Here is a 27,322-nt window from a genome sequence, read left to right as displayed (position 1 = left end):
GTATTCCATTTCGTAAACCATATCTACACATTCACAATGTGTAAGACATATTTCATTAGTCTCTATATCATCGAAATGTTTATCATAATGGAATAATGTAGAATTATTCTATAGAAAAGGTCTCTTGGATAGGCAAAAATAGTAGAGAACAACAGAATCTCTTGAGTAGATAAAGCCCAGCGCGACAAAATTGAAAATGTTCAAGCATATTTTGCATGGTTGTTACACAGTCATGGTATCTCTAATGTGTAAAGAGAAAATGCCTTATTTGAACATTTGGAATTATTGTGCACAAGCTCAATAAATTACCTCCCATATTTAAGTAGTTAGTTTCCGACTACCGAAATGTAACACCTTCCCTTCCACTTAAAGTAAACTTTGGCTTCGGAGGTGATAGACCTTAGAAAAAACAACTGTAACAATTGTGCAATTGGCAGTTTCAGCTCAAAATTAATGCAAAATAGCCAAACTTTGGGCTTAAAAGTCAGATTTAAGGATATATGTGCTGTTAAGCCAAGAGGAACCATAATACTACACAATTTGGCAAAATGTCAAAGCAATATTTAAACAATAACGCAACAAGAAAAATACGAAAAAGGAAAACAGCCTTTGTAAAAGTATGAAGACTTTAACAAAATCTGACTTCTAAGATTAGATTAATGGAAAAATCAAGTCACAGAGTATTTAAAATAGACTTTGGAAATGAAATCTCCCCCCACATATTTGGCATGTAGCTTTATTTTGTGGTCCTCTACAAAGTTATATAAGTCATACCCCTGGGGTCAGAATGGCCTAACCCTGGGGGTCACTTAGTTTACATAGACTTTACAAGACTTTATAAAAAATACATTTAAATCTTCGTTTGTGAAACTCAATGCTAAAAAGCATAGATATATGGCATGAAGCGTTGCCTAATGAACCTCTAGATATATGGCATGAAGCGTTGCCTAATGAACCTCTAGATATATGGCATGAAGCGTTGCCTAATGTACCTCTACAAATGTATAATAAATCATGGCCCTTTTTGTCAAAAATGGCCCAATTAGTTTACAATGACTTATATAGTAAAATGTCTAATCAAATTTCTTTCCGGAAACTACAATGCCCAAAGCTTAGACAGTTGACATGCAGTCCTGTACAAAAGATACATAAATAATGCTCAGGAGTAACAATTGGTCCCGTCACGCGAGTCACTTAATTTTTATAGGCTTAAATTTCTTCTCCAAAACTACAATTCGAAAAGCTTAAATACTTACGGGATTGTCAAGTGAACCTCTACTGAAGTGATACAAGTCATGCCCATTAGGTCAGAAATGGCCCCGCCCTTGGGGTCCCTAAGTTTAAATAAACTGTAAAGCAAACATGTCGTAAAAACTTCTTCTTAAAAATACAATGCTTAGAGCTCAGATAATTGTCATGTAGCATCGCCCCCACTCTGGAGGTCACTTATTTTACATAGACTTGTATAGTACAAAAGTCATAGAAACGTCTGCTCGGAAACTGCAGTGCCCAGACCTTAGATACCTTGTGAATACATGAATCATGCCTCTGAGGTTAAAATTGCCTGTGCCCCTTAGGTACTTGGGTACCTTTGTTTATATAGGAAAACACATCTAAAAATCTATAAAGAGTGTGATCTCTTGAAAGCATTAATCACAACAAAATAACATGAAAATTGCATTTCGGTCTGGTTGAGTCTGTACATGAGTCTTCTTTTGTGAAACTGGAATGCCAATATCTTAGATATTTGACTTTTAGCATTGCCAAATGGACTAAGAAAAAGTTTATGTTCAAAAATTGCCCCAACCGGATAATACTTGTTTCTTCTTAAGAAAAACAGATTTAAGTTTTCTTGTATGAAACTTTAATGTCCAGATGTAAGATTTATTTGCATGTGACATTAAAATCCCCTGGGGTCAGCAAAGGTCCAAGTCTTAGGTTCATTTAATTTAATTTGACTAAGTAAAACAATTTGTGAAAATAAAATGCTCAGAGCTTTGAAATTCGGCATAAACTGTTTTCTAGCGGACATCTGCAAATGATTTACAAATTATGCAGCTTGTTTAAAAAATGACAACGAAATGTGGCCTTATTACTAATCTTTGCATTGAAGAGTTGTGACATTTTCTAGCAATGTATTTTAGGTGAGCGATCCATCGTGGCTTTCTTGTTTTCATATTTCTTTACTTTTGTTACCCTCCAGTCATAATACATTTGTGGAAGTCAAATGTAAAGTTTCTTTACTGGGCAAAGGTGTGTGGGGCATAAAATATTGTCTCCAACGACAGGTCTTGTGTTTTTGTATTAATAATTTCTAACTGAAGAACAAATGGTTATAAGATAAATGAAATTTCCTGCGCTATATTTCATGCAAACATTAATATTAATACTTTGAAAACGAAAGTTACCGTATTTTATGGAAAGCAAGATAGCAAGAAGGTCATGGCTTTTTTTATTAAAATATTCTACACATACACTTTTGATATTGTTTTGATTACGTAACATTTAAAAAGGATGTTATGTGGGAAAACATAAGCACATAAATCTTTTGGCGCCAGTGTATACTAACATTCTTAAGAGCTCAATAAATGTTTACAGCAATTAGTAAATTACCTGTAATTGATGTACTCTCCACAGTTTTCTGGAAAATCCGTTAAATATTACAAACTTCAGCAATTACACTGCGATGAGCCATGTAACAAACGTGTTTTTCTTTTGTAATTTCTTGTGCTCGCTTCTTGCTAATCGTTTTACATGCGTTTATATGGATTTTACATAATAATTACAACTTCTTTCGCTGCTTTCTTTCTATATTATTTTTGTTTTAACTAAAACTAAGAAAAAAAGTGGTAACAAATGCCAATACTAGATTATGTAAATTAGGTAAATAGTAGATAATTATTAATAAGATATCTGTTTCTTTGACATGTAGTTGGTCGTTTTGACGTTGACATGTGACTTTGAACAAACTTTTCAGACTCAACGTCGTTTTCTTGATTGTCGCACAGAGAGATGGTGGTTTGTTTTCGCCTTGTTCTAATTACGACGTGCGAAAGATATAATTCAGCCACAATAAATATAGGCAAATTATCAAAGTAATATAAAGCGATATTCGCACATTATAAAGAAATTACAACATCTAACGTTGAAATATAATTATATCGATGACAAAGTAATACTTTGAGGCGGTGATGTAGTGTTTAAAGTTACTGAAGCTGACAGGGGATTGTAACGCTTCACTGAGCACAACAGCCGGAGGTATTTAACCACTGGTGAGAAAAAATGTTAAGATTCATCCAAAAATCTGTTTTCGCAGCTGCAACTGGGACTGACTGCCTTTTTGCCTGTGCGAATGTCTGATAGAGAGTTTCATGTGTAACAAGTTGATAATTAAAACATCGTTATATGTGAGATTAACTTCGGATACCTTGCGTTTCTTAGATCCGGAATTTATATATACGTTTAGGGAAAACAGTTTTAATATGTTGTTTCATTAACTCACGCCGGGAAGCTACAATGCAGCTTTTGTGATATTAAAAGAATCATATAATGTTGCTAGTTACACAAAGAAATAACATGAAATTGGATATTTACATTTTTGTTTTATGGTTTGTGTTTTTCTTAAACGCCGATGTAAATGCGGCGCGCTATTATCGTCATAGTGGAAGTGAGGGTCTAAGAGGCGAATTGGACAAAGTCCAAAACGACTGTCCAGTACAATGTCGATGTATCGCGCTCGCCCATCTAAGTTATAGGGACATGGCAGAAAGATGGTTGTCTATGAGACGGATGCATGGTGTTCAGACAACTTTCAAAGGTGATTTATTGAAAGATACATTGTATGTTTAAAATATAAAAATGCAAATAAAACATTTGATAATAATTTAACATTAATTCTATGTTTTTCGTTTGTTTATGCTATTGTACACTATTAACTTTGTTATTTTAAATACAGTTTTTAACATCATATTGTAAAAATATTAGATTAACATATCAGAGCAATAAATTACTTGTTAATGATGTTTTGAAAACATATTGATTAAACAGCCTATTATTCTGTTATCATTTCCATAGTTTGTTCTAATGAACGAATAAACAGAATAACATAACGGTTCAAGACAATTTAAAGAGTTAGTTTGTTATTCAACATATTAAATAATGCCCCATTTTTTTCTTCACTACATAATATTTTCTTCATCTTCATACTCTGTAAATGTATTCTTTTTTCTTTATGTATACATTGTATATATTTTTTAATAAATTCATCATTTTAGGAACAGAGTCGCCGGTATGGAAAGAGGAAGCCAAAAATTTACAAGGACGAGATGTTGTTTGTATGGGATTGAACAAAGTACCACGACCTCTCCCTAACAGTAAGCTTTACTTTTTACATACTTAAATAGCGTAATGTTTTTGCATGACTCGTGTTTTAGAATCGACATACATACTTGGTTTATAGGAAAATATAGAGACATGCATGGTATAATTGAGTGCTCATATCTTTGTAATTAAAATGACTCGTATAAGCTTCACAGAAAATCCGACCTTATTTTGTCTCGGATAAGCTTCACAGAAAATCCGACCTTATTTTGTCTCGGATAAGCTTCACAGAAAATCCGACCTTATTTTGTCTCGGATAAGCTTCACAGAAAATCCGACCTTATTTTGTCTCGTATAAGCTTCACAGAAAATCCGACCTTATTTTGACTCGTATAAGCTTCACAGAAAATCCGACCTTATTTTGTCTCGTATAAGCTTCACAGAAAATCCGACCTTATTTTGCTATAGATGCGTGTTCCGATTCCAAGAAAAAAGTATCTGGAAAAAAGATAGTTGCATATAGAAATAAAAAGGTCTTCGTTCAAATCATGACTTCGAATCAGTTTTGTTGTAATTCACAACTACATTTTCATGCAATATCAACTACTGTGTATATCGTTGATGCATATACTATATATAAGGACTATGTACTAATATTCTAATACTTTAACATGTCAATTATTTTCACGAAGTGCTCTTCACAGACTGGGTCATTTTCAATCAGTCATAGGCATTTCTATTATTGGCAAACATTTGAGAGAAAAAGATGTAGAGAAATGATTATTTGTCAATTTCGATCACCCCAGTTATCGATTCAGAGTGATCGTTACTGTACAAAAGTTTTGATAAACAGAACAGAACAGAACTTCTATTTTTTTTAGACTTATACAAATGTGCACCGTTTTGTTAAAATGAATAAATACATATATACAATATAATCACATAAAGATATGTATTAATAATAATAATGGTATATTGTGACTGGTTATAAATCAGACAACACGCAAATATCTCCATTAATTAGTAGGAGTACTAAAGTACTAAGGTCGTTGTTAAGTTGATTTACTGATCAACATCTTATGACATTTCACATTATCTTAACTCAAAACATAATAACAGTTATTTTTTGTACGACAAAAACGTGAAATAACTCATATATTTTATGATATGCACCTGGTAACTTACATTTTCTTCTTTAAATTAATGTTTTTCCTTCCTTGCTATTTTTTCTTAAAACTCACAAGAAGTCAAACAACTAAAATGACTACATTCTATATATTGCTTTAAATAAAAAGAAACTGGTATTCTCAAATAAGACACTATATTTGTGTGATGTTGTCGATATTTGAACAAAGTTAATTATTAATTGTCCATGAAACAAATACTTTGAATATTAAGATCTCTGTTAAACTGTTCATTTTTAGAAAAACTTTGGTTAAGAAAAGTATAACTAAAATTTCAGCATTAAAAATCTATTATATCATACGTAGTGTGAAATAATAACACATAATTATAAAATGTCAAACACATATTATTTTTAAGAAGTTAAAAGAAATAACTGACTTCTGTAAGATTGAAAATTAATTTTCTATATAAGATGTAGGAAATTCATTTGTATTTTAATTGTATAAGTTATATCAGCTGTATAAAAGTATTGCATGTATATCCGCTAGATCACAAGTTGACTGAGCGCAAAACATCTCACCGACTGTAGGCCCTGATACGCTTCCGTAGCTAGATTTCCTTCAAGAGATGAATGTATTGCAATTTAATAAACTGTATTAACTTCAAAGGATTAATTGAAAGGGCTGCAATTTGGAACTTAATAAACTGTTAAAGTTAAAAAAGTAAAGTTAATTTTCATAATCTGCGTTAACATAAACGAGTTAATAGAAGTCATAATCTGTGTTACCTTGAAGACAATTCAATTTCATAAACTGTGGTGGTTTAATGAATATACATGCTTATCATCCTTAACTTTACTTTTATTCAAATATAATTGTTAAGATTTTTACCATTTTTATTTGCTTATGGAATTTTACAGTTAGTATATTTCATTTTTGTCTTCTTGTGAATCAGTAATATGTTAAAGTAAGGAGAAGAATTGCGAGTTCACAAACATAAAAACATTAAGAAATTTCGAGTTATCATTACAAAATATTCACCATGACGATTATTACTATGTAAGATTTTCAAATCAGAGAATCTCTTTCCTATGGAAACAGTTGTTATTATTGTTATATAAAAATATGATACATACGTACTTAAACTTACTGGAATGTGTAGTGAGCAATCAGATTGAAGTACTCGAGCTCCAACACGGTAACGTAAAAGTGGCTTTTAATTGGCAAAGTTAAGTGAATCAACGAGCTAGTTATGCTTTAATCTTACAGATAACAGAAGCGCAATACATGCACAAAGAAAATGGCGTATTAACTTAAAATTTTATAATGCAATAAGAGTTAAAGTGATATCATTCCCATCCAAGTGTACAAGTCAAAGTCAAAATAACTTTAGATTTTGCCATAATTGTTTCCAATTTCACAGTCTAGGTTATGTGTATAATCAAAGACGTGACTCACAGAAAATGCTATAAATATCCTTATGTATTATCAAAAAGATTGGGTCAGTTTTTTTTTATATTTCAGGCAGTTGTTGTATTTTATCCATAACATCTTTCATTATCAATTACTGGTCAATACCCATTATTATAGTCATTTTTAAAAAAATATATAAACAATTCAGCTCAACTTGACAACGAAAAGATTATAATAATTTCACTCTAACTGAATGTGATAAATATCGAAAAAGCGAGTATTCCTAAAACAAGAGCATTCATTAGCAGGGTCCCCTAAATGGCTTTTCCTTTTTATCCAATGCAAAAACATTGATAGATGCATTTATTTGTCATTCAAAGCTCAAAGTGATATTTGAATACTGAATTTGAAAGTTTAATCCAAGTATAAACCAAATACAGCAGTTAATTACAAGGTTGTTACAAATTTCAAATAGTAAAATAGTCCTTTTAAAAAATATTGTAAGTTTTCATATCCATCCAGACTTGATGACAATTAGTCCAGCGTGTTATTATGTTCAACTACTTATTAATAAAATGCGTGAACGTTAAGTTCAGTTTTGCCAAAGATATAATACAATACATTCAATAGTATAGCAAACAATAATTTGACCTTAAAGCTGAGGCCTTATTTCAATTGCATACCGGCTCTATTGTTAAAAGCAGTCTTGTTAGTCTATAAGAGACAACGTAAATATTTTGTTATTATTTAACGGACTTGTTTTACAAATGCTCGACGTTGTAAGTAATTCGTCGTTATTTACAATTTCTTAACACAATAGCTCCTCTTAAACCACTTAATAAATTTTGACAAAAATTCATAGGAATGATACCTAGGTATTTCTTCTCTACAAAAGTATACACTTGAAACTACAATACCAAGAGCTCAAGATCTTGTGCATGTAGCATCTCCTTGTGGAACTCTACAAAAGTAATAAAATTGACCCCGCCCCCTTGCCCACTTAGATTATACAGACTTGTTTCAGAAAATAAATGAAAGTTTTATTTTTAAAACTACAATGCCAAGGGATTATGTATTCGTCATGTACCACTGCCTAGTGAACATCTAGAAAGGTTATAGAAGTCATAGCCCTGGAGGTGGGTCAAAGCTGGTCCCACACCAAGGCTCACTTAATTTACATAGACTTGTAAGGTAAAAATGTCTTAAAAATGTCTATAGTTTAGATATGTTGCGTGAAACATCACCTTGTGGCCTCTACAAAAGTTATATAAATCATGCTCCTTCGGTTGAAATTTGCCCCGCCCTGGAGTAACTCAGTTTAAATAGTCTTGAATTATGAAATACATTAAAGTCTTCTTTTGTGAAACTACATTGCCTGGAACATAGATATTTGGCATGTAGCAGTGCCTAATATATTTGTACAAAAGTTATATAACTAATGCCCATGGGATCAAAAATGGCACCGCCCTGAGGGTCATTTACTTGTATTGTAAGAATGTCTTAAAAGCTTCTTCTTTAAAAGAACAATTACCATAGTTTTGATATTTTACATGCAGTATCAGCTTTTGTTCCTCTACAAAAGTAATGTAAAATATGTTCCTTTGGCCTAGATTGGTTTCTGCCCCGGTAGTCATTTTCTATATATAGTCATACTTAATAGTAAAGTATTTTTGTGTGAAATTACCATGGCAATAGCATGAGACATTTGTAGCAGACGTTAACAAGTATTTAAAAAAAATCAAAATTGCAGCTTGTGTACAAAATGACAAACCGTAAGTTACCCTATTACTAACTTTACCTTTTCTAGGAAAGTCTCTCATGTGAGCGATCCATGGCCATCATAATTATATGGAAAATAAGTGATCACTCGGAAGCATTATAAACAGCAAAATTACATAAAAATTGCAAACTCGGTTTTATTGAGTCTGTACATGAGGGATAATGAAAGAGTGCAACATCATTCACGCCCCATAGCACCGGCTTGAGCGGTACTCAATTCTCAACACTTAAAAGTGCTGGGATCAATAATCTCGAAGAACCAGAAAACTATAACAGCACTGCAGTGAAGTACGGGGACACTTTTGACGGCAGGCACCTGACACTGCTACTGTGATGTATAAAGATCTGGAAAATAAGTGGTCCTCAGATAACACTTAATATTCTATTATTCTCTATAAAAGAGTAACTGTCTTAAGTAGGGAAAGACGTGCACATGACACTCTTATTAATATATTCTCCATACAATAGTTACTATCTTAGGTTGAGAAAGACGTGAACATAAGATTCAGCATTACATTATAATCATCGTATGTATCCTGTAACGTAGGAATGTTGAAAAGGGCAATAATTGTGCAAGTAAGGCTGAAAGGTATCACTTTATAGAGGAAATGTCCGCTTCATTTTGTTAAAGTTGTTAAAGGACCGATATATTTTAAGGTACATGCTAATCAAATTGGAAGAAATAGCGCAAAAGAGGCTGCTATGACATACTTTAATGACAAATATTTCAATGAAAGTCTTTCTTTCTTGGGTCAGATATAAGAAAAATGACCTGGATACCGTTCTTTAACTAAAATTGTGTGTTTTACCGATATTAAATAGTACAATAAGCTGACATTATGACTCGGAATACGTGGCACATTTGCTGAAGTACTATACCTTCATATAATACTGAAAGGAAGCAGCTTAAATATTAAATAACATTTATATGATATGTCACGGGTCATAACTATTCAGGGGGATAGTGAGTAAGCGGTCGGATGGCTCAATCGGTAGAGCCGCGGTACGGTTTTTCGAGGGTCCCAGGTTCGAGTCCCGGTCAGGCTGCACATTTTTCACCCTGTGACATTTGGCACCGTGATAGTTTATTGCTGCGGTTGCAATTTCACATTGCTCTCTTTACCCATTAGAAATTCGAGGACAAATTTAAATATAGTGTAATACGTATAAGATTTATCACTATATTGCATGTAACCCACATGATTAGAAACTATTTAGAAACTACGCAGCTACATTTTCAATGCATTTGACTCTCTAAGTATGCTTAGTGTTTGAAATATGTTTATTTATTAGAATCGCAGTATTTCAAACTTGCTTTGGTAAATCGGCTTTTAAAAACCGCCAACCTATTTTTCAGTCTAGTAAATCGACGGTTGTAAAAAGGTCCTTTTGCGCATGTCATACACACCGGTGAAGGCGTTCCTGTAGGGCGTGAATTGCGCATTGATCAATTACGCATTTACGGCATCTTTTGATCTAGTACCTAACTGGATCCTGGATACATTTTCGACTATTTCCACCCACCTTGAGAGTTCTTACGTTGACCAAAATTAAAGAAAATATAATGTAAATTTTGCTCTTTGTTCTCACATACTTAAAACTGTGAAGCTAGGCAATTTACATGTTCTGTTCTTTCATTCTAGTATCTAAGCTTTGTCTGAAGCCATTAAAGTTCCTTCTTTCATAAAATTAACATAATATTTACCACACTCATTGTGGAGGTACTGGTGTACTCCACACATTAATTGGTGCAGCGTATTTGGCGGAAAGTTTTGCCATTCTTTCGCTTTACTTCTATCCCCAACAGTTCAAAACAACCCTATATATTCGCGGAAAATGGAACCGCAAAACAGTTTTTTTTACAAAGAAACATAATATTGTGCTCCTCTTAAAACACGGTACTTAACGCTTTGAAACAAGAAAGAAAACAACAAATGAAACTTATAGTACAAAAATTGTCATAAGACACAAGAAAACAACAATATGTTCAGTCAAAATCAGTTTTAATGGGCCAGACGTAGACCATGTGTCGGCCATTTTGAAAACAGTATGCCATCATTTTAATCGCGGTAAATGGTGTTACATTTCAGTTTTTTCATGTTTCAGCTAAAACAAAATCATGTTTCAGCTAGAATTTCTACATGTTAACTTGCTTAATTTCAAATATTAAAACTATTTTTACTTTGTAACTCAAAATTATATTTCAACAAATAAGAACATTTAGAAAATGATGATTGTTTCAGACGTATGCACAAATTTAATGGACAATTGTTACTTTTTGCAGAAATGTTGTTCTGTTTTACGTAAAAATCTAGAGATTTAAAATATTTTGCACAAAATCTTTATTGTATAGGTGTTTGAATAAAATATGTCAATTTTTAACACTGTTCACGTAAAAATATGCCATTACCGTGAAATAAGTGATGAGTATACCGGGTAAAATCTGTTTCTTGTAATTTCCACAAAAAAAGCAATAAAAATTTCTCCAATATTCGATCTTAACGGAACTATTTTACCTACATTTCAGTCTAAATCCGCGTTTCGTTTGCAAGCGGACAGTGGTTATGGTACATATACTCATAATTTTTAATGTATTGGTATTAACGGATTGTGTGTAACACATTTATAACTTGTAATATTTAAAAGCTATTTCTCCACTTAACCTATGAATAGTAATAGATTGTTGCGATAAAGATAAATATGTAAAAATAATTTACGTGCCCTGTGGCATCGTATCGACTTTTTCCAATTAACGTTGAACACTTGACTATACGGAATTCCATAAACGACAGCCTACTGCTCACTGCCTACTGCTAACTGGACAGCCTGCTGCTCACTGCCTACTGCTAACTGCTTATTGGCAGTCTAAGTCTATGTATGGATCAAATAGAAGTATTCCGAATGTACACACATGTGCGCCCGCCATTTTGTTGAAAAAAATCTGCTTGGAAAACAATGGTAAGTAAATTAAAAAGGATTATTTAATAATTCAGCCTAATAATTTGTAATTTCGAATTCATTGTAATGACTTGTGTACGTCCCACCATTGCACACTGCATTGTTTATGTTATGAAATGGTTCCACGTGCCTCTTGCACAGGTGATTGATAAATTGTCAAATATAGGACTCGTTTTAGGGTAAATCAACTTAATAATATTTTATTCACAAAGAATCTTTATTCAACAATCAACATGGACGTACTTGAGCCCACTATTCCTCGGTTGAGAGGCGGAGATCTGGACCATTATGTATATATTTAGAATTTCATAGTTTATTAAACTTTCATTTGACAATGAAAGACATTTCTAGAAGAATATCTGTAATATACTGGTGAAATTTAGGCTAAACATTCTCTCTTAATCAAAAATGTGTGAGTTCATTTACGAGATCATTTTGGTTCAGTTTTCATTGGCTGTAAGTTATAGCTTATAATTGTGTAATTCCTTATTAGATGTTATGTAATGCATTTTTGTTAAGTTGATTGCACTCTAGTTTATGTTGCAAAGATATGTGCTTTGAATGTTAATTATAGAATCAATTTTATTCCAGTACAGAGGATGATAAATCTGACAGAAACATTTCAATGGAGGAACAGTCTATACTTTTATTTACTTCACAGACAAGTAACAGAACCAATACATCTGTATGAAAATATTGAAATTACAATGGAAGAGGAAAAGGAATACATAAATGTATTGGTTCTTATAGGCGAGTTTAACTCGGCTTCCTTCTGAAAGCATAAACAAAGACAAACTTGGCTGTATTCAAATTGTTTCAAAAACGTTCAATATTTCAATGACATAAAGAGTGCAAACATGAAGTGATGAATTACAGTTTGGACCAGCTTATTTTACTTTTATGAAAAGCCATCGTTATTCTCTTGTTTAAATTCAATTGTGCTATTGAAAAACCCTGAGAAATAATAGATTCTTAACTATTTAAATTTACGTAAACATTTCTGATAGACAAAATGATCATGTTAATGTAACAATATATTTTTTTTTGACGTGTTTTTTAAATCCATCTTTTATATAATTTTTATAATTACATGTATCTTGTTAACAAACACACTTAAAAGTGAACTTTAAGGTTGGTTATTGTTTCTATTTCTTTTTGCAATTACCGCAAGTAAAAATGAGCAAATCTGCCTTCGTATTTGCCAGAATCGTCCAATGAAAGTTAGGGTTTTAAAGGTCTGACAACTAAGGTAAACAGTTCTAAGACATCGTGATAGTGTAGAGATGTGAAGCATTTTTAAGTTACCATTCTTACAACGTGTATATCACTTTATATTGCAGAGATATTTTCATTAATATATAACAATTATATAATTCATAACAGAACTTTTAATTATAATTCTGCTTTTATATTAATTGCTTTCCCCGAAAAAAATTTATATAGATTTTTGATTTTTTACAGGCGTGTCATAATTTTTATTTTAAATAACGGCGTATACAAAAAAAAATTAGATTACTGGTCTAAACATACTTTTTATGTGGTGTTATTATCAATAAGTGTATTTTGTTTTCGTTTTAATTGAAAATAAAAAAAGTTCTTTAGAAATAAAATGTCATAATTTTCTTGTAATTTTGTTTATGTTTACCCCCCCCCCCCCAAGGAAAACAAAATTATAACAAAATGAATTGAAAATGGTTAATGTTAATGGTTATATATATGATAACCATAAAGCAAAGTTTGTTTGTTGAATGTTGTAACATGACCAATTTGGAAAAAAAATCAACATTGTCCACATTTAAACAGTGTCTTAGTCCATCAATTTTTAATGTATGGGATCGCAAAAAGTATGCATTAGGAAGATCAAGATTACGATATATCTCCATAAGAAATACACCTGCAGCTCCAATATCTGGCAAGTTATCTGAATATTTTTCTTCAAAACAGATTTACAAGTTAACCTAAACACTCTTTTCTTAAGACAATGAAATAAAATTACGGACGTCCAGCAATATATCTGTTTTCTATCCTAAGGTTCATAAGTTATAAAAATCATAATGTAACAGAGGCAATACTGCAAAAACTAAGAAATTGCATGCTTCGATCTGTCGAATAAGTTTTTAACATCTACTAAAGTAACATTTTCTTGAGTCAAATCTAAGGCTTTGTAGAATTAAGGTATACATGTACGGTCTACAATCACCAGAACAAGTATGAACTATTTTAGATAGAACTAAACGGTTCCATGTATGATTTGGACCATGAAGTGTGTATACTGTCCCAGTACGGAATAAACTACTGGTAATTCGAGACGTGACTGGTTATTTGTTTGGGTCGTCACAACGCTGGAAAGCACCGGTGGCTATACAAAAACAAATTGGTTTATAATCTCACAACCTTCACCTTTCTGACATTCTGAGACCCAAACAAATTCAGCGCCTTCTGTGCTAAAATATATAATTGTGTCTGAAACTCTATATATCTATGTTTTAAGCACCATTCATAATCTAGAAACATTATAGCATTATTTTCAAAATACGAACATAAAACTGACCGTTGTGATGACATTACAAGGCCTCAGTTTAAAAATATCATTAAGCTCTATAGTTATAGGTAGGGTCAATATGATTCAATGAACAAATATTATAATATACATGTTATATGGTAGATGTAACTAAACTTAAACAGGAATAAACATGTATAAATAATTAAGCAAGCAGTTATATTTGTTAGCTCAAAATTACCGAAAAAGATTTAATGACAGAAAAACTTGTAATATTTGGTTTGATAACATTTTTATAAAGTTTACAGGTCTATGATTGGAAAAAGTTCCAGATGCCTGCAAAGATATATACTTATTTTTCTGCTTAGTAAAACGAGAATTATACATGTACATGTATGAATAAGGGCGTTCGTGGCCGAGTATTTAAGGTCGTTGACTTCAAACCACTTGCCCCTCACCGCTGTGGGTTCGAATCCCGACAGGGACTTTGGATTCTTTCATGTCAGGAAGCTATCCAGCTAGCTAACGGAACGTCGGTGGTTCTACTCAGGTGCCCGTTCGTGCCTGAAAAATGCACGGAGGGGCACCTGAGGTCTTCCTCCACCAGTAAAGCTGGAACGTCGCCAAATGACCTATACTGTATCGGTGGGACGTAAAACCCAAATCAAACAAACAAACAAACAAACATGTATAAATGTAACAAGTTCCAAGGTTTCAGTTAATGTCTTCATAAATGATACAGAGTAATTACTTGACTAATACTGTTTCAAACGGCCTCATTGTAACATATAAACACATTGGGAGAAGGACATAAAAAGCCGTCATTTACTTTCAGGCAATTAATTAGACAGGTGTAACAGTTGGCATTTATCAATTAACAGTAAGCATTAAACAGTAAACAGTCGCTGTAAGCATTGAGCAGTTGAAAGTAAGCAGTTGACAGTAGGCAGTTGACAGTAAGCAGTTGACAGTAGGCAGTTGACAGTAAACAGTAGGCTGTCGTTTATGGAATTCCGTATGACTACCCATTGTGTATAGATACAAAATTGATTATATGGTTAATGTGATTTAAAATTGTTCAAATGTTTGATATGATCAGAAACCATTAAAAGGTGTAAGATTAAGGATACAGTGCACTCTTCTAAAAATCAAAGTATTTTGGTATTTTCTGATCTTCTTGTATTTTCCTCACTGTGGTAAGGTTATCTTGAAATACTCAGTAACTGTAATCTATTTTGCAAGAAATTTAATCCCAATGAGTATGTACCTGTTACCTGTTACTTTTTTAGTTTCGCCAAAAATCCACGATACCATAAAAGCAATTTCTCCAAAAGATAATTTGTCATACACATTTATTATACATTAAAAAGGAAGAAATTATGGTGGCTGATTTATGCCATTCGTGTTTTCGCCCCGCGACCCCGCCAAACGAAAAGTCGAAAACAACAAGTTATAATTGCGGGGGCGCGGAGCTAAAACACGCTCATTAGCGAGGGCGCGGAGCGAGATTTAAGAAATTAAACGGCAGTGTCGCGGAACGAAAACACGCTAATTAGCGGGGACTTCCACTGAATTGCTGAACTTTTAAAGCTTTAAATCAAGGGAGGTAATAAGAACACAATTTCATATGCCCCAAAATATTATATTTATGTTAAAGCTTAGATATTTTGCATGAAGTATGCCTTGTTGACATCTACCAAATTTATATAAATCATGTTCAAGGGGTCAGTTTCGCCCCAGGGGTCTCATAGTTAGAAAACTTATTTTCATGTATGTATTCTTTTGTAAAGTTACAAATCCCAGATCATAGTTATTTGGCATGTATTATTACATAGAAGAACCCTGCAGTTGTTGCAAAAATCATTTCACTGATATTGGAAAATGGCTGTACCCAGTGGGTTAGTTTGGGATGGGTAGGTTTGGCACAGTTGACATGTGTACAGATTTATATAGTATACTAGAACATGTTTTTAAAAGTCTTTTTCTCCAACCTTCAACATGCAGAACCATTTTTTAGCAAGTATCATTACTTTGTAGAAGTAGAATTATCAATTTTGTAGGAATAATGAACAAAGGATGTATTTTGTGTGAGTACCGATGCTTTAAATGTAAAGGGAGGTAATAAAAAAGAAAATAAGACAATTCTTTGTAAGCATAACATTTTGATTATTCTTTAGTCTTGTATTATGTGCTTTTGAATTTCTGGTATATTATGTAAATGTTTCTTTTTTTTTTTAAATTTTTATCATTTAAAAAACCAAAAAAGACAAACATAATTGTTGTTTTCAGTCAGTATATATACTCCGTGATGCATGTAGGTAAATAATCTGGGTTCTGCACTCCACAGTGCCACTAAGTATTCTTGTGACAAGAGCATAGCTAATAATAATAATAATAATAATAATATCTTTATTTAAAGAAGGTTACACATTAAGAACATACAATAACAATCATATATATCTTATTTCCAATGTGGCCTTCTGAAATAGAAAACAACAACAACAACAACAGGACATGCATAGGTAGAAAAATGAATGTATAAAATGTAATTTTTAGAATAATACAACTCATATACTTTCGACAGACACTCAACAATTTGTTTAAACATATACGTATATTGTATCATTCGTTCGTTCGTTCATTCGTTCGTTCATATATTTATTCATTCATTCATTCACTCACTCATTCATTCATATAAACATCAAGATATGCTTTGTATTTTCTTTAAAACATTTAAGGTTATTAACATTACGAATATTTAAAGGTATATTGTTCCAAATGTTCATGCCATAATAAGAAAATGTGTCTTTAATATAATTTGTTTTAGGTCTTGTCCATAATACAATATCTTTTCGTGACCTAGATCTTAAGTTATATATTTTGTTGTCGGATAAAGTCATCAGTTCTGTCATATAAGTCGGTGCCATGTTATTTAAAGTTTTAAAAACAAGCACCGCCGTGTGGTATTTACATCTGTCAAGGAACGGTAACCAATTAAGAGTTTCGAATAGATTTATTGACGGAGATCTTTGAGGTTGCTGTAAAATGATTTTAGCAATTCGTTTTTGTAACTTACAAACATTATTTATGTAGTTTGTGTTTCCTTTACCCCATATAATACAACAATAGTCCATAATGGCATGTATCAATATATTTTAATATTGATAATTGAAATAAAACATGTTGCGGACAAATGAAATAAATAGGTATCCTCTTTGTTTAAAATTTATTTTTGATTACTTTAATTTTTTTTTAAACAAATTTGCATTCGAGCGAATATTGCCATGCCTATGCGGTACTTTTGTTTATGGTTACCAACTTCTGCAATGTCATTTAATGCAATCTTTTTGGGAAATTTTGTTGCCGTGGGTAAAGTTGTGTCCACCATTCAATATGGTAATGAAGAAAATAAACACAAAGCACTATACAATCAATCAATTTTGCAAATCCATTTCCGTTCAATTCTTTGAAAATTACCAACGGATGAAGGGAATAACGGTCATAATGCTTATTGTGATCCATATGTGGACATGTGTTTCATATCCAGCATTGAATATAATGCAATGATGAACTATTAACAATCAAAACACTGACAACGTCTTAGTTTTCGCTAAGAATTTTACCAATGTCACGTCGAGGTGGGTATACAAGTTTACATATGCGCACTTAGTTCCAAACTCTTAACTATGAAGTGTTCGACTTAAAACATAAATGACAAAAGTTTGGGTGATGTCATTGGTCGGCAAATGATGTGAAACACTAATAATGAATTAGGGTTGAGCACTAAAATACCATAATGCGCGTAAAATACACACCGACTTGCTACAACTTTTTCAATGTTTGAATACTTGTGGTTTATTTTTTGCATATCAACTTATCTTGTACTAGAATTATATATGAATGTGATTAAAAGGCTTATTAACTTGCTATTGCGTACTACGCTATGCAATTTATGACCTTCGTTGATCGCATCATCGGTGTCCTGTTTGGGTCATCGCAACACAAACATACCTCAAAACAACGTAAACACGAAATTACGATGGTAAAATGTCAAAATAAAGAAATCTGGATTATGCAAAGTCAAAGGTTCGATAATGAAAAATAACGAAACTCGTTTTCTCCATCGTACTTTCGACATACATGTAGTTGGGAAAAGATTTTCCAACAAATGTGGTAACAGCCTTAGAAATTGTGCAGTTGCGTTGTTGTTGTTTTAACATACAAGACATGAAACACAAAGTAAATTAGCTAATAAACTCATCTCTGAAAAGTAACCCGTGACTTTAGATAACAACAGGATGTTATCCTTGCTATGCAAGGAACAAATGTATCAACTAAAATTCCGAAGGAAAATGAGGTGTTTACCGATAAGGTAACACTTTTCAATAGATGACCGGCGTTCAATTGTAATGGATTACACTGAAGCAGTTATACAAGATTAAGGAGAATATTCAAATTGGAGTTTGTTCTACATAATCAGAATATAAAATTTACACACAGAAAAGATGCCAGATTACCTTACCCTTTCCTTCAGGACATGTTTATCATAAAAGGAAAATAAGTAAATAAACATTATTCTGCTTTCATATGATTTAATGTTATTTGTTATGTCACTTATTAACCTATAAGTAATATGCATGTCTTTGGACCAAAACTACGACAACAGGAACATAACAGGTTCATAATCTATATCAGGGTCGCACCACCGATTAAAAAAAATTCAGTTCTGAAAACCTTTGCATAGAAAATTTTTTCCTTGGTAATTACAGAATATATTTTAAGGCTCTTTTATTTTCCGTAATATTTTCCAACTGATTCAGTCGATTTTAATCCGCGAGCGTTTGTTCAGAACATTTTTTATCAACTGTTGGGGTTGGGAAAAGATTTTAGAACATCGGTGGAATTTCTTAGTTTATTTTACACAGATATGAGTTTCAAATTTTGTCCAAATAACGAGAATAATATCAGAACTTATCCCTTAGTTTATGATGTTCATTAAGTGTCTAATATATTATATGATTATTGATGTATTTAGTTGATATAATGTTATAATTTTTATATATCTTTGCATATTAGTCAAGTATTTATAAAAATAATTGCCTTACCGACTGCGTAGATGTTGGCATTAGAAATTGAGTTCACTTACCGAAACACGACAGGATTGTTTAGAAACACATACACCTTAAAGTATTCCATTATTCAAGATTAATAGCCCTACTAGAAATTACAACCTCATTGTTATACAAGATATGCTAACATTTCTATATGACTTTGCATGAAAAACTAAGGACTAACATACTTTTTTTACATTTACGAAAAATCACCGTTAATTAATCGCTAAAAATATGTTATGACCTTACTCTGAAGTAACTTACGTCTTTTATGGTACAGTCTGTCATGTCTTTCATTCAGACGGGTTTACTTTGTTTATAACTTTGAGTTTCAATATAAACACGGTATGATAATATTATTTTTAAATATCAATCAATATGTATTTTAATTTTAATATTCAGGTGTAAAAAGGCTGACACTGTTTGGAGATAGTAGCAGCGTGACTGATAACGGACAAACACAGATAACGTATATTCGAGAGAGCTCATTTGAAAACGGAGAGACATTAAACCAGCTAATGATAACAGGAAACAACATCTACATCTTGTATCCGTATATATTCCGAAATCTTCCAAACGTCCAACATCTTGCTATACAGAACAATAACATAAGTCATATATCTGCCGCCGCTTTCTCTTCACTCAGCCAGTTGATTGAGTTACGTCTCTCTGACAACATGATACGGTTTCTATCACCAAATGTGTTCAGTCAACTTGTCCATTTAGAGTACTTGTTTCTGAATGGAAATAAGTTGACTGCAATGCACAATTTTGTGTTACAAAAACTGAAACATCTTCAGTATCTCGATTTGTCAAGGAATAATTTTAGAACATTCTATGATTCAGTTTTTGACGGTGCTGTAAATCTACAAGATTTACTGATGAACGAGAACCAGATATGGTACATCAGGTCCCGATGGTTTGAGAAGCTGTCAAAATTAAGAAGACTGGAGATCCGTGCTAACGTAATTACACGTATCGATCCGAGCTCATTCAAAACTTTGACAAGTCTTGAGGATTTGCACCTTTCTGCCAACATAATAAATCTCATATCTAACGAAGCTTTCAGAAATTTATCTAGACTTAAAAATTTAGACCTCGGAACTAACGACATTAATAAACTTGAACCAGGATGTTTCGCTGGCTTAGATTCTTTGGATAACCTTGACCTGAGCGTAAATAAACTTTCGTTTATAAACAATAAAACGTTTACATCAACACCATTATTGAGAGTTCTTCATTTATCAAAGAATTCAATTAAAGATGTAGAAGAAGCAGCGTTGCATCCTTTAACATTGCTACAGGAATTGGACTTGTCGTACAACAAACTAAAAGTCGTTGAAAGTAAAACGTTTACTGGTTTAATGGAGCTGAAAGAGGTAAATCTGGAACACAATATTATATCAGAGGTCAAGAATGATGCATTTATAGTAGCTCCTTTAAATCAACTGTCAAAAATCACATGGCTAAGTCTACAGTACAACAGGATTAAATCATTAAATGCATATTCATTATATGGCCTTCCACATCTAAAATTCTTTAATGTTGGACATAATAAACTTAAGACCATACATAGTAAATCGTTTTATACATTAATCAGCTTGCAAAATCTTATGATGAATAACAACAAACTTTCAACTCTTGAAGATGGATTATTTACCAATTTGAAACTTTTGTACTCTCTTTCATTAGAAAACAATAAAATATCAGTGATTTCGGACAATTCTTTCGTCGGGTTAAGAAAATTAGATGATCTTAATATGAAGTCAAACAGACTTGAAAGTATCTCAAAAAATGCATTCAGACATCTTTCAGATTTGACACATCTTCATCTAAGCAACAACTTGTTGTTTACCTTCGACTTTGGCGATTTGGGTTTGGTTAAGAAACTTGAAAGCATTGACCTTGGATATAACCGTCTATTTGAGTTAAAGTTCCCCAAGCACAGAACACATACTTTGAGGGAGCTTATACTTTCTTATAATCAGTTACAAACGTTATCTTCAAATGCCATAAATATATTGGAGCCAATCAGTAATGCCTACCTGGACAACAACCCCTGGTCTTGTGACTGTAGATTGGACTGGCTACCTAAATATATCTCAGAATATAAAATACGTTTAGGCAGGTCAAGCTTTAACACACTCTGTCGGGCACCGTCTTCATTGTATGGAGTCAAGGTAAGTTACACCTGAAATGTCTCCTGTATTATAATATGGTATCATTATTTGCAAGAAATAACTTTTTTCCTAAGTTTTACTTTTAATCTCACATTTTTCCTTCTTCTGTTAATGAACTTGCAGCCATGTCTTTTTTTACAAGCAAACTTTTAAATTTTCTGAATATATACTTCTATATTTAATTTACTGATCACCATTACTTTAAATACTTTTTAATGTTTATTGTAATATGTCATATAACACAAACTTGCACATTTTTCTTATTCTTAACTTAACATTTTATTTTCTACTTTCTACTCTTTATTAGAACATGTCGTCTATAATTCCTGAATTAAAATGTGTAAATTAGATTAATTTATTCTGCATATCGAAAGGGTATTTTTTAACAAGTTAGAAATCAATGACTCTAGGTTTGTATATAACAAGTATATATCTCAATATATTTCATTTGAATCAAACAATCAAGATTAAAATTCAAGAAGCACATATTACTACTGGAAAAAATGTAGGATGAAAGTCAGAGCAATAATTCCATTATCGAATGATTGTGTATTGAGACACTTTATAATGTATGTATAATCGTATATATACATGTATTTAAATTTTTCACAACTATAAATATATTCACACAAATTTGTTTAACCTATTTACTGATCAAAAAATTATTCAGTGATTATAAAATGATCGCATTATAAAAACGGTGATCAAAAGTAACACTTTTTACAACTTGTGAATACATTGTTACTGTTAACACAAGAAAAGTTCAGGGTACATTACTTTCATACGGTACTTGTTTTTCTTATGAAGTCATTTAAATTTCACTTTTTTCAATTATTGGGTTCAAAGTTACGTAATTATTTTTTTGTATTTTCTGCAATGGGATATAATGTTTTACATGTACAGGAAATGGAATACATTGTTAAACACTGGTCAGTATCAGCATATGAAAGATCATGCAAACCAATTTTCATTTTTAAAAAACACATTTTGTTGAATGCCCTAATCTTGGTAAGAAGAGACGTCTTAAAGACTATCAAAATAAAGGATCTAGATGAAGAATGTTACAGATGTATTATAAACACGTCACCGTTTTAATGTCCATATGCTTTCACAGCGCTATCTAGATTACTAGCACACGGGAATGTGATGCCATCTAATCAACGACTTCATCACATTGTCAACCCGTAGATAATTTGTATACATTTGATGAGTTCCTTTTTATTATATTTTCTAGTAAAATCTCATAGTATACATGCGTTGTCAAAGTCCTTTAGTATATTAGCAGTCCATGTCATGGTTTAGTTTTTTTTAAAACTTCTGACTATAAAAAAAAACAACAAAAAAACTATCCAAACCCATTTAATTTTAAATTAGCATTGCTTCATTTGTGTAAAATCCTTCATCTCGAATTACGTCACTTAGGTCAGTCTGTCCGGCGTTTGTCACGGAATAGAATGGAATACAACACCTTGAAATCTAAAACTTCATATAATGTGGTCACATCTCACGTGTCTCATAACTCTCTTTTGTATAATTTTGGAGTTATGTGTTGTGGTTTTTTTTAACTTTGTAACTCATAAAATGTTTGAGCTATCAATATCAAGTTTCACAGCTGTATTATATAGAGGATATTTGTAAGATTCAGTGTAAGATTCGAACTTATCTTTATTTTCTGTATTTTATTTCGACATGTCATGAAATTTTATGCTAGAATTGCTTACCGTCATTATCTTCTACTCTTCTTTCTTTAGCTAATTGATTCTATGGAAAGTGTAACTTCTATATTTCAAAATTGTATGAATCCTAAAACAGAGAAGCTTAAAACATTTATTCTAAATTACATCAACGGTACTTTCACTGTCAAACTTTGTATAATGTCAGAATTCTAATGGTTCCTTCTTTCAGAAATATAATTTGTTTGGCCTCAGGAAAAAATAAATTCATTACGCAAATAAATGACGTATTTGGATATATATTTATTTATATTAAAATATAATTTTCTCGACGTACTTATCCAATAGTTTCTTGCACGTCTTAAGTTACTTGATGTACTTTAATGTATTCTATATTATTGCAATTAACACATTATATATTCTATAATTACTTAAATCAATTTTTTCACAAGGCTGCTTTCATTTTTTCTCGAGTCTGTTCAATCTTATTAACCAGGAAATATTGTTTTCACATTTTAAATATTTTTTTATGTTTTAGATAAGCGATGTAGCTATAAGAAACTTCCGTTGTGATAATAGTACTGTTTCAAAGATGTTCATGTGTCAGAATCTACAGATACGATATACAAAGCAAGCCAAGGATGATATAATGAGGTAAAATCTTCAGAATTCGAAAATAGTTAATCAAATTTCCATTTAAAGATTTTCGATTTTGGACTTTTGCAATATCCTCCGGTCACTTAAATGCTGATCTCCGGCTATATAAATGTCCTCTACTAGGGATTGTCTGATCAAAGCTTTTGATGTTATAGAATCACAGTGTGTAAACCACATTGAATTTGACATCATTTTAAGATGTTTTCGCAGTTGTAATGATTTGCCTATATATCCCTATTCACTAATTTCATGTATTGTTATGTTATATTCAGTGGCACTGTCAATCAACTGCTCAACGTGATTTACAATAACACCTTTCTTCTGTACTATTAATTTGTAGTTTTAATCATTTACTATGACGCCAAAATGTTTGACCAAAAGGCCCTTTCAAACTACTTATATATATTCTGAAAGATATAATATTGAACTGTATACGTTTGATCTTATAACTCTTGATTAAATCATTATATTATACTTTAATACATGTATATGGTCACCCTGAATAGAATGAAAGAGGGTTGCTTCCTAAAATGCTTCGTTTATCCCAGCAATTGATATCAACAGAACAAAAACTGCACATATTGTTTAATGGCATATGATCTTCACTGTTATGTAGAAACATTTGAACCACAGTGGTTTACAATATAATTCTTCTTTTTATGTTTGGACTAATTTTACAATATTTATGAGTTAAAAGGGATCAAATCACCAAGAGTTATGATTTCTTGCCTTACTGAAATGATTATATTGAACAAATGTTCCTGTTGCCGTCCGTTCATACTTGACTTGGGACACGATCTTCAAGTAGACCAGACTAAATTTGATCTTCATTTATAAATGACATTGACCTTTAAGGTCAAATGTCTAAATTTTGCTTGATGTTTGCTGATTAGTGGGTATAACTTAATTCTAAATGGATTGTCTTCAATCTTGAACATAACAATCTTTTTTAGGATAGACCTTCTAGTTTAGCAGGCAAACTCTGACCTTCTCTAATAACAGACCTTGACCATGAAGGTCAAATTATTGATTTTTTTTGCAGTAAATGGCTATAAGAAATGGAATTAATTTGATTTTTTATGATAAGACCCTTATTTGTATTAAACCTTATTTGACCTTGATTGATTTATGACCTTGACCTTGAAGGTAAAATTATTAATTTTTATTGAATTTTGCTATAATTGACTATATTCAAACTTACGCTATAATTGACTGTAACTTTGTAATTAATGCATGGATTATCTTCATACTTGGACAAAACAACCTTTTGGACATAATCATTCTAAAAGGTGATACTGGCCTTGATCTTGACTATTGAATTGATTTATACTTAAACTCGAATTTTAATTGACCGTGACCGTCAAGATCAATTAAATAAAATTCTTATGTTTTTTTCTGTATCTGACTTTAACTGTTATTTATAAATAGATTAATTTCATATTTAGACACAACATCTTTTAGGTCAAGACCTTTATGTATATTAAACTCAAATTGACCTCGACTCATGTATGACCTTGACCTTGAAGGTCAAATTGTTGAATTTTCACTGATTTTTTTTTCAATTTTCTTTTAAAAAATTGTGTTAACCGTTTATTTGTTTGCTTAAAAGATCGAGCGTTGCCCTCGCCCGGCGGAGGGTCTTGTTATCGTTTTTTACATAAATATGCTTAACTGCTAATTTTATCACGCAAATTTTAACAATAATATATAATAACCACATGTACTAATATTTAAGTCTGTGTGCATTTAATTAAGATAACGTTTCCTTCATTTTAAATCTATATAAAACCGGGTGCAATATAAATTGGCTACACGCAATCTTTTGTTTACAAATATTTCTTTAAGAAAAGTTGAATAGTCGTGCATGAGCATTAGTTTACTTATTAGTTTACTTAGTGCATAAGTTTACATATTATAAGATATGTATGTAAAGATCATGGCAAGAAGTATGATTGAATGTGTACCTGTCAGACTTTACTTGATTTACATAAATATTTTGAAGACATTAAAACATTTTCAAATCAAATCAGGAACAGCCATTTATTTATATGTGATGTATTTCAGGAAAAGTAAACGGGAGGCGAGAAATTGGCATGTTAGTTTCCGAGCTGAGGATAATAAGAGCAACATAAGTCGTGTCTGTAACGGAATTCTCTTAACAAGTGACTGGGTGTTAACACGCCGTACCTGTTTTCAGTCGTATATACCTTATAATTCTTCAAAAGTTATAGCAAAAGTAGGAAGAAAAGAATCAAGACAAATAGCTCTCAGTATAGACTACTCCACCGACCAAACGGCGAATGATTTCGATTTGCGTTTAATTCGGTTGGCAACAAAGAGAACATATGACGACTCGGAAACATTACCATGCATTTTAACGCATTCACAGTATCACCAGCTTGCAACCGTCATTCCGGAAGCAATTTTTACTGTGAGGCGTTATACGAATGAGACACGAAAGTGGAAACTTCTAGCAAAAAGAGGAAAGATTGCTAAGAAATGTGATAACAACGGTAGTATTTGTGTAAGAGTCAAAACGCCTGAGCAGTTGAATATGCAAGGTTCCCCACTTTCTCTCCGTTACCAAGGGATATGGTATCTAGCTGGCCTAGGGATCACTGTTAATTCAACGGAATTGAAGAGTTCAAAGTTTACACCTCTCTGGACGGTGAATGAATGGTTAGCAGCAACAATATATGAAATTGATAAAAAATGTCGATTTCTTACAACAGATAAAAAGACAAACGTTTTATGTGAAAATTTGAGCCTGAATGGTGTGTTGAAATCGGACAAGGTTCTTCACGTGTAAACGTACAAAAAGTTGTAGGGCAATCGAATATATATAAAAAAATTGTTTCCTATGTCATGAACTGACCCGGCTGTTTTCTTTTTTAGCAAAACAGAGGGCCTTAAAACATGCAATAATAGGCAAAGTGTGAATTATTTGCCAATTATTTTTATATGTAGTCTATTATATTATTTGAGAACCAAAATATTTTGAACAGTAAATTTATTTACTTAAGTATCAGATGAGATCCTTTCCAAAATCCTAAAAAAAAAACGGAAAATATGCAAATGATAATAAAAAGATATATTTAGTAATAAATTGATAATCAACATTTTGAGCAATTCCTGTTTGAGTTAAAAGCGTTTAACGGTATTTATCTTAGGTCATTTTACACGATTAGAATTTTAGAAAAAAACTGAGAAAGTGAATTATCTGAAATTTGCACACAAGTTATTAGTCCAGATCTTCATCAAATGGAAAAAAAATATTTCTATCTCCATCAATCGCAGTCCCTCCACACCACATAAGATTATTGGATTCAATAAATGTACCTGAAACAAACGGTAATCGAGAAAACTGCCAAAAAATAATGTATGCTTTCACGAAAAATGAAAAATTATACCACTTATATACGTTTCCCGTCACTTTGAAATAGTTTTATGTTACAAAAAATTGTATTGATTTGAATACTGCTATTTATAGTTTCTGTCCGTCCCTGTATTACTTCTAAACAGAAACGAAAACTGTTGTAAAAATATTTTCTTTCACAATAAACACAAATTACAATAGTCAAAGGCTGTCTTGGTCATAAAATTATTA

General features: G+C 31.8%; 1 protein-coding gene across 1 annotated transcript; it reads left to right on the top strand.

Moving 5' to 3' along the window:
- The first annotated feature begins 2,676 nt into the window (after positions 1-2,676).
- On the top strand, positions 2,677-27,297 carry LOC132726790 (insulin-like growth factor-binding protein complex acid labile subunit). The gene is made up of 5 exons (XM_060712157.1): positions 2,677-3,817; positions 4,275-4,373; positions 19,608-21,385; positions 23,597-23,712; positions 25,780-27,297. The coding sequence occupies exons 1-5, from the start codon at positions 3,550-3,552 to the stop codon at positions 26,522-26,524; spliced, it is 3,006 nt and encodes a 1,001-aa protein (XP_060568140.1). The 5' UTR covers positions 2,677-3,549; the 3' UTR covers positions 26,525-27,297.
- Positions 27,298-27,322: the final 25 nt, after the last annotated feature.

The sequence above is a fragment of the Ruditapes philippinarum genome, unplaced genomic scaffold, assembly GCF_026571515.1.
Source record: "Ruditapes philippinarum isolate M1 unplaced genomic scaffold, ASM2657151v2 ctg1108_1_1_1_1, whole genome shotgun sequence".
NCBI classification, from domain to species: domain Eukaryota; kingdom Metazoa; phylum Mollusca; class Bivalvia; order Venerida; family Veneridae; genus Ruditapes; species Ruditapes philippinarum.
This window is presented reverse-complemented; position numbering and strand designations above follow the sequence as displayed.

Bases quoted from the DNA above. Each gene is read 5' to 3' on its own strand.
- LOC132726790 (XM_060712157.1), top strand. From the start codon at position 3,550: ATGTTGCTAGTTACACAAAGAAATAACATGAAATTGGATATTTACATT. The intron at 3,818-4,274 runs GTGATTTATTGA...TCATCATTTTAG, and splicing joins TGTTCAGACAACTTTCAAAG to GAACAGAGTCGCCGGTATGG. The intron at 4,374-19,607 runs GTAAGCTTTACT...TTTAATATTCAG, and splicing joins ACCACGACCTCTCCCTAACA to GTGTAAAAAGGCTGACACTG.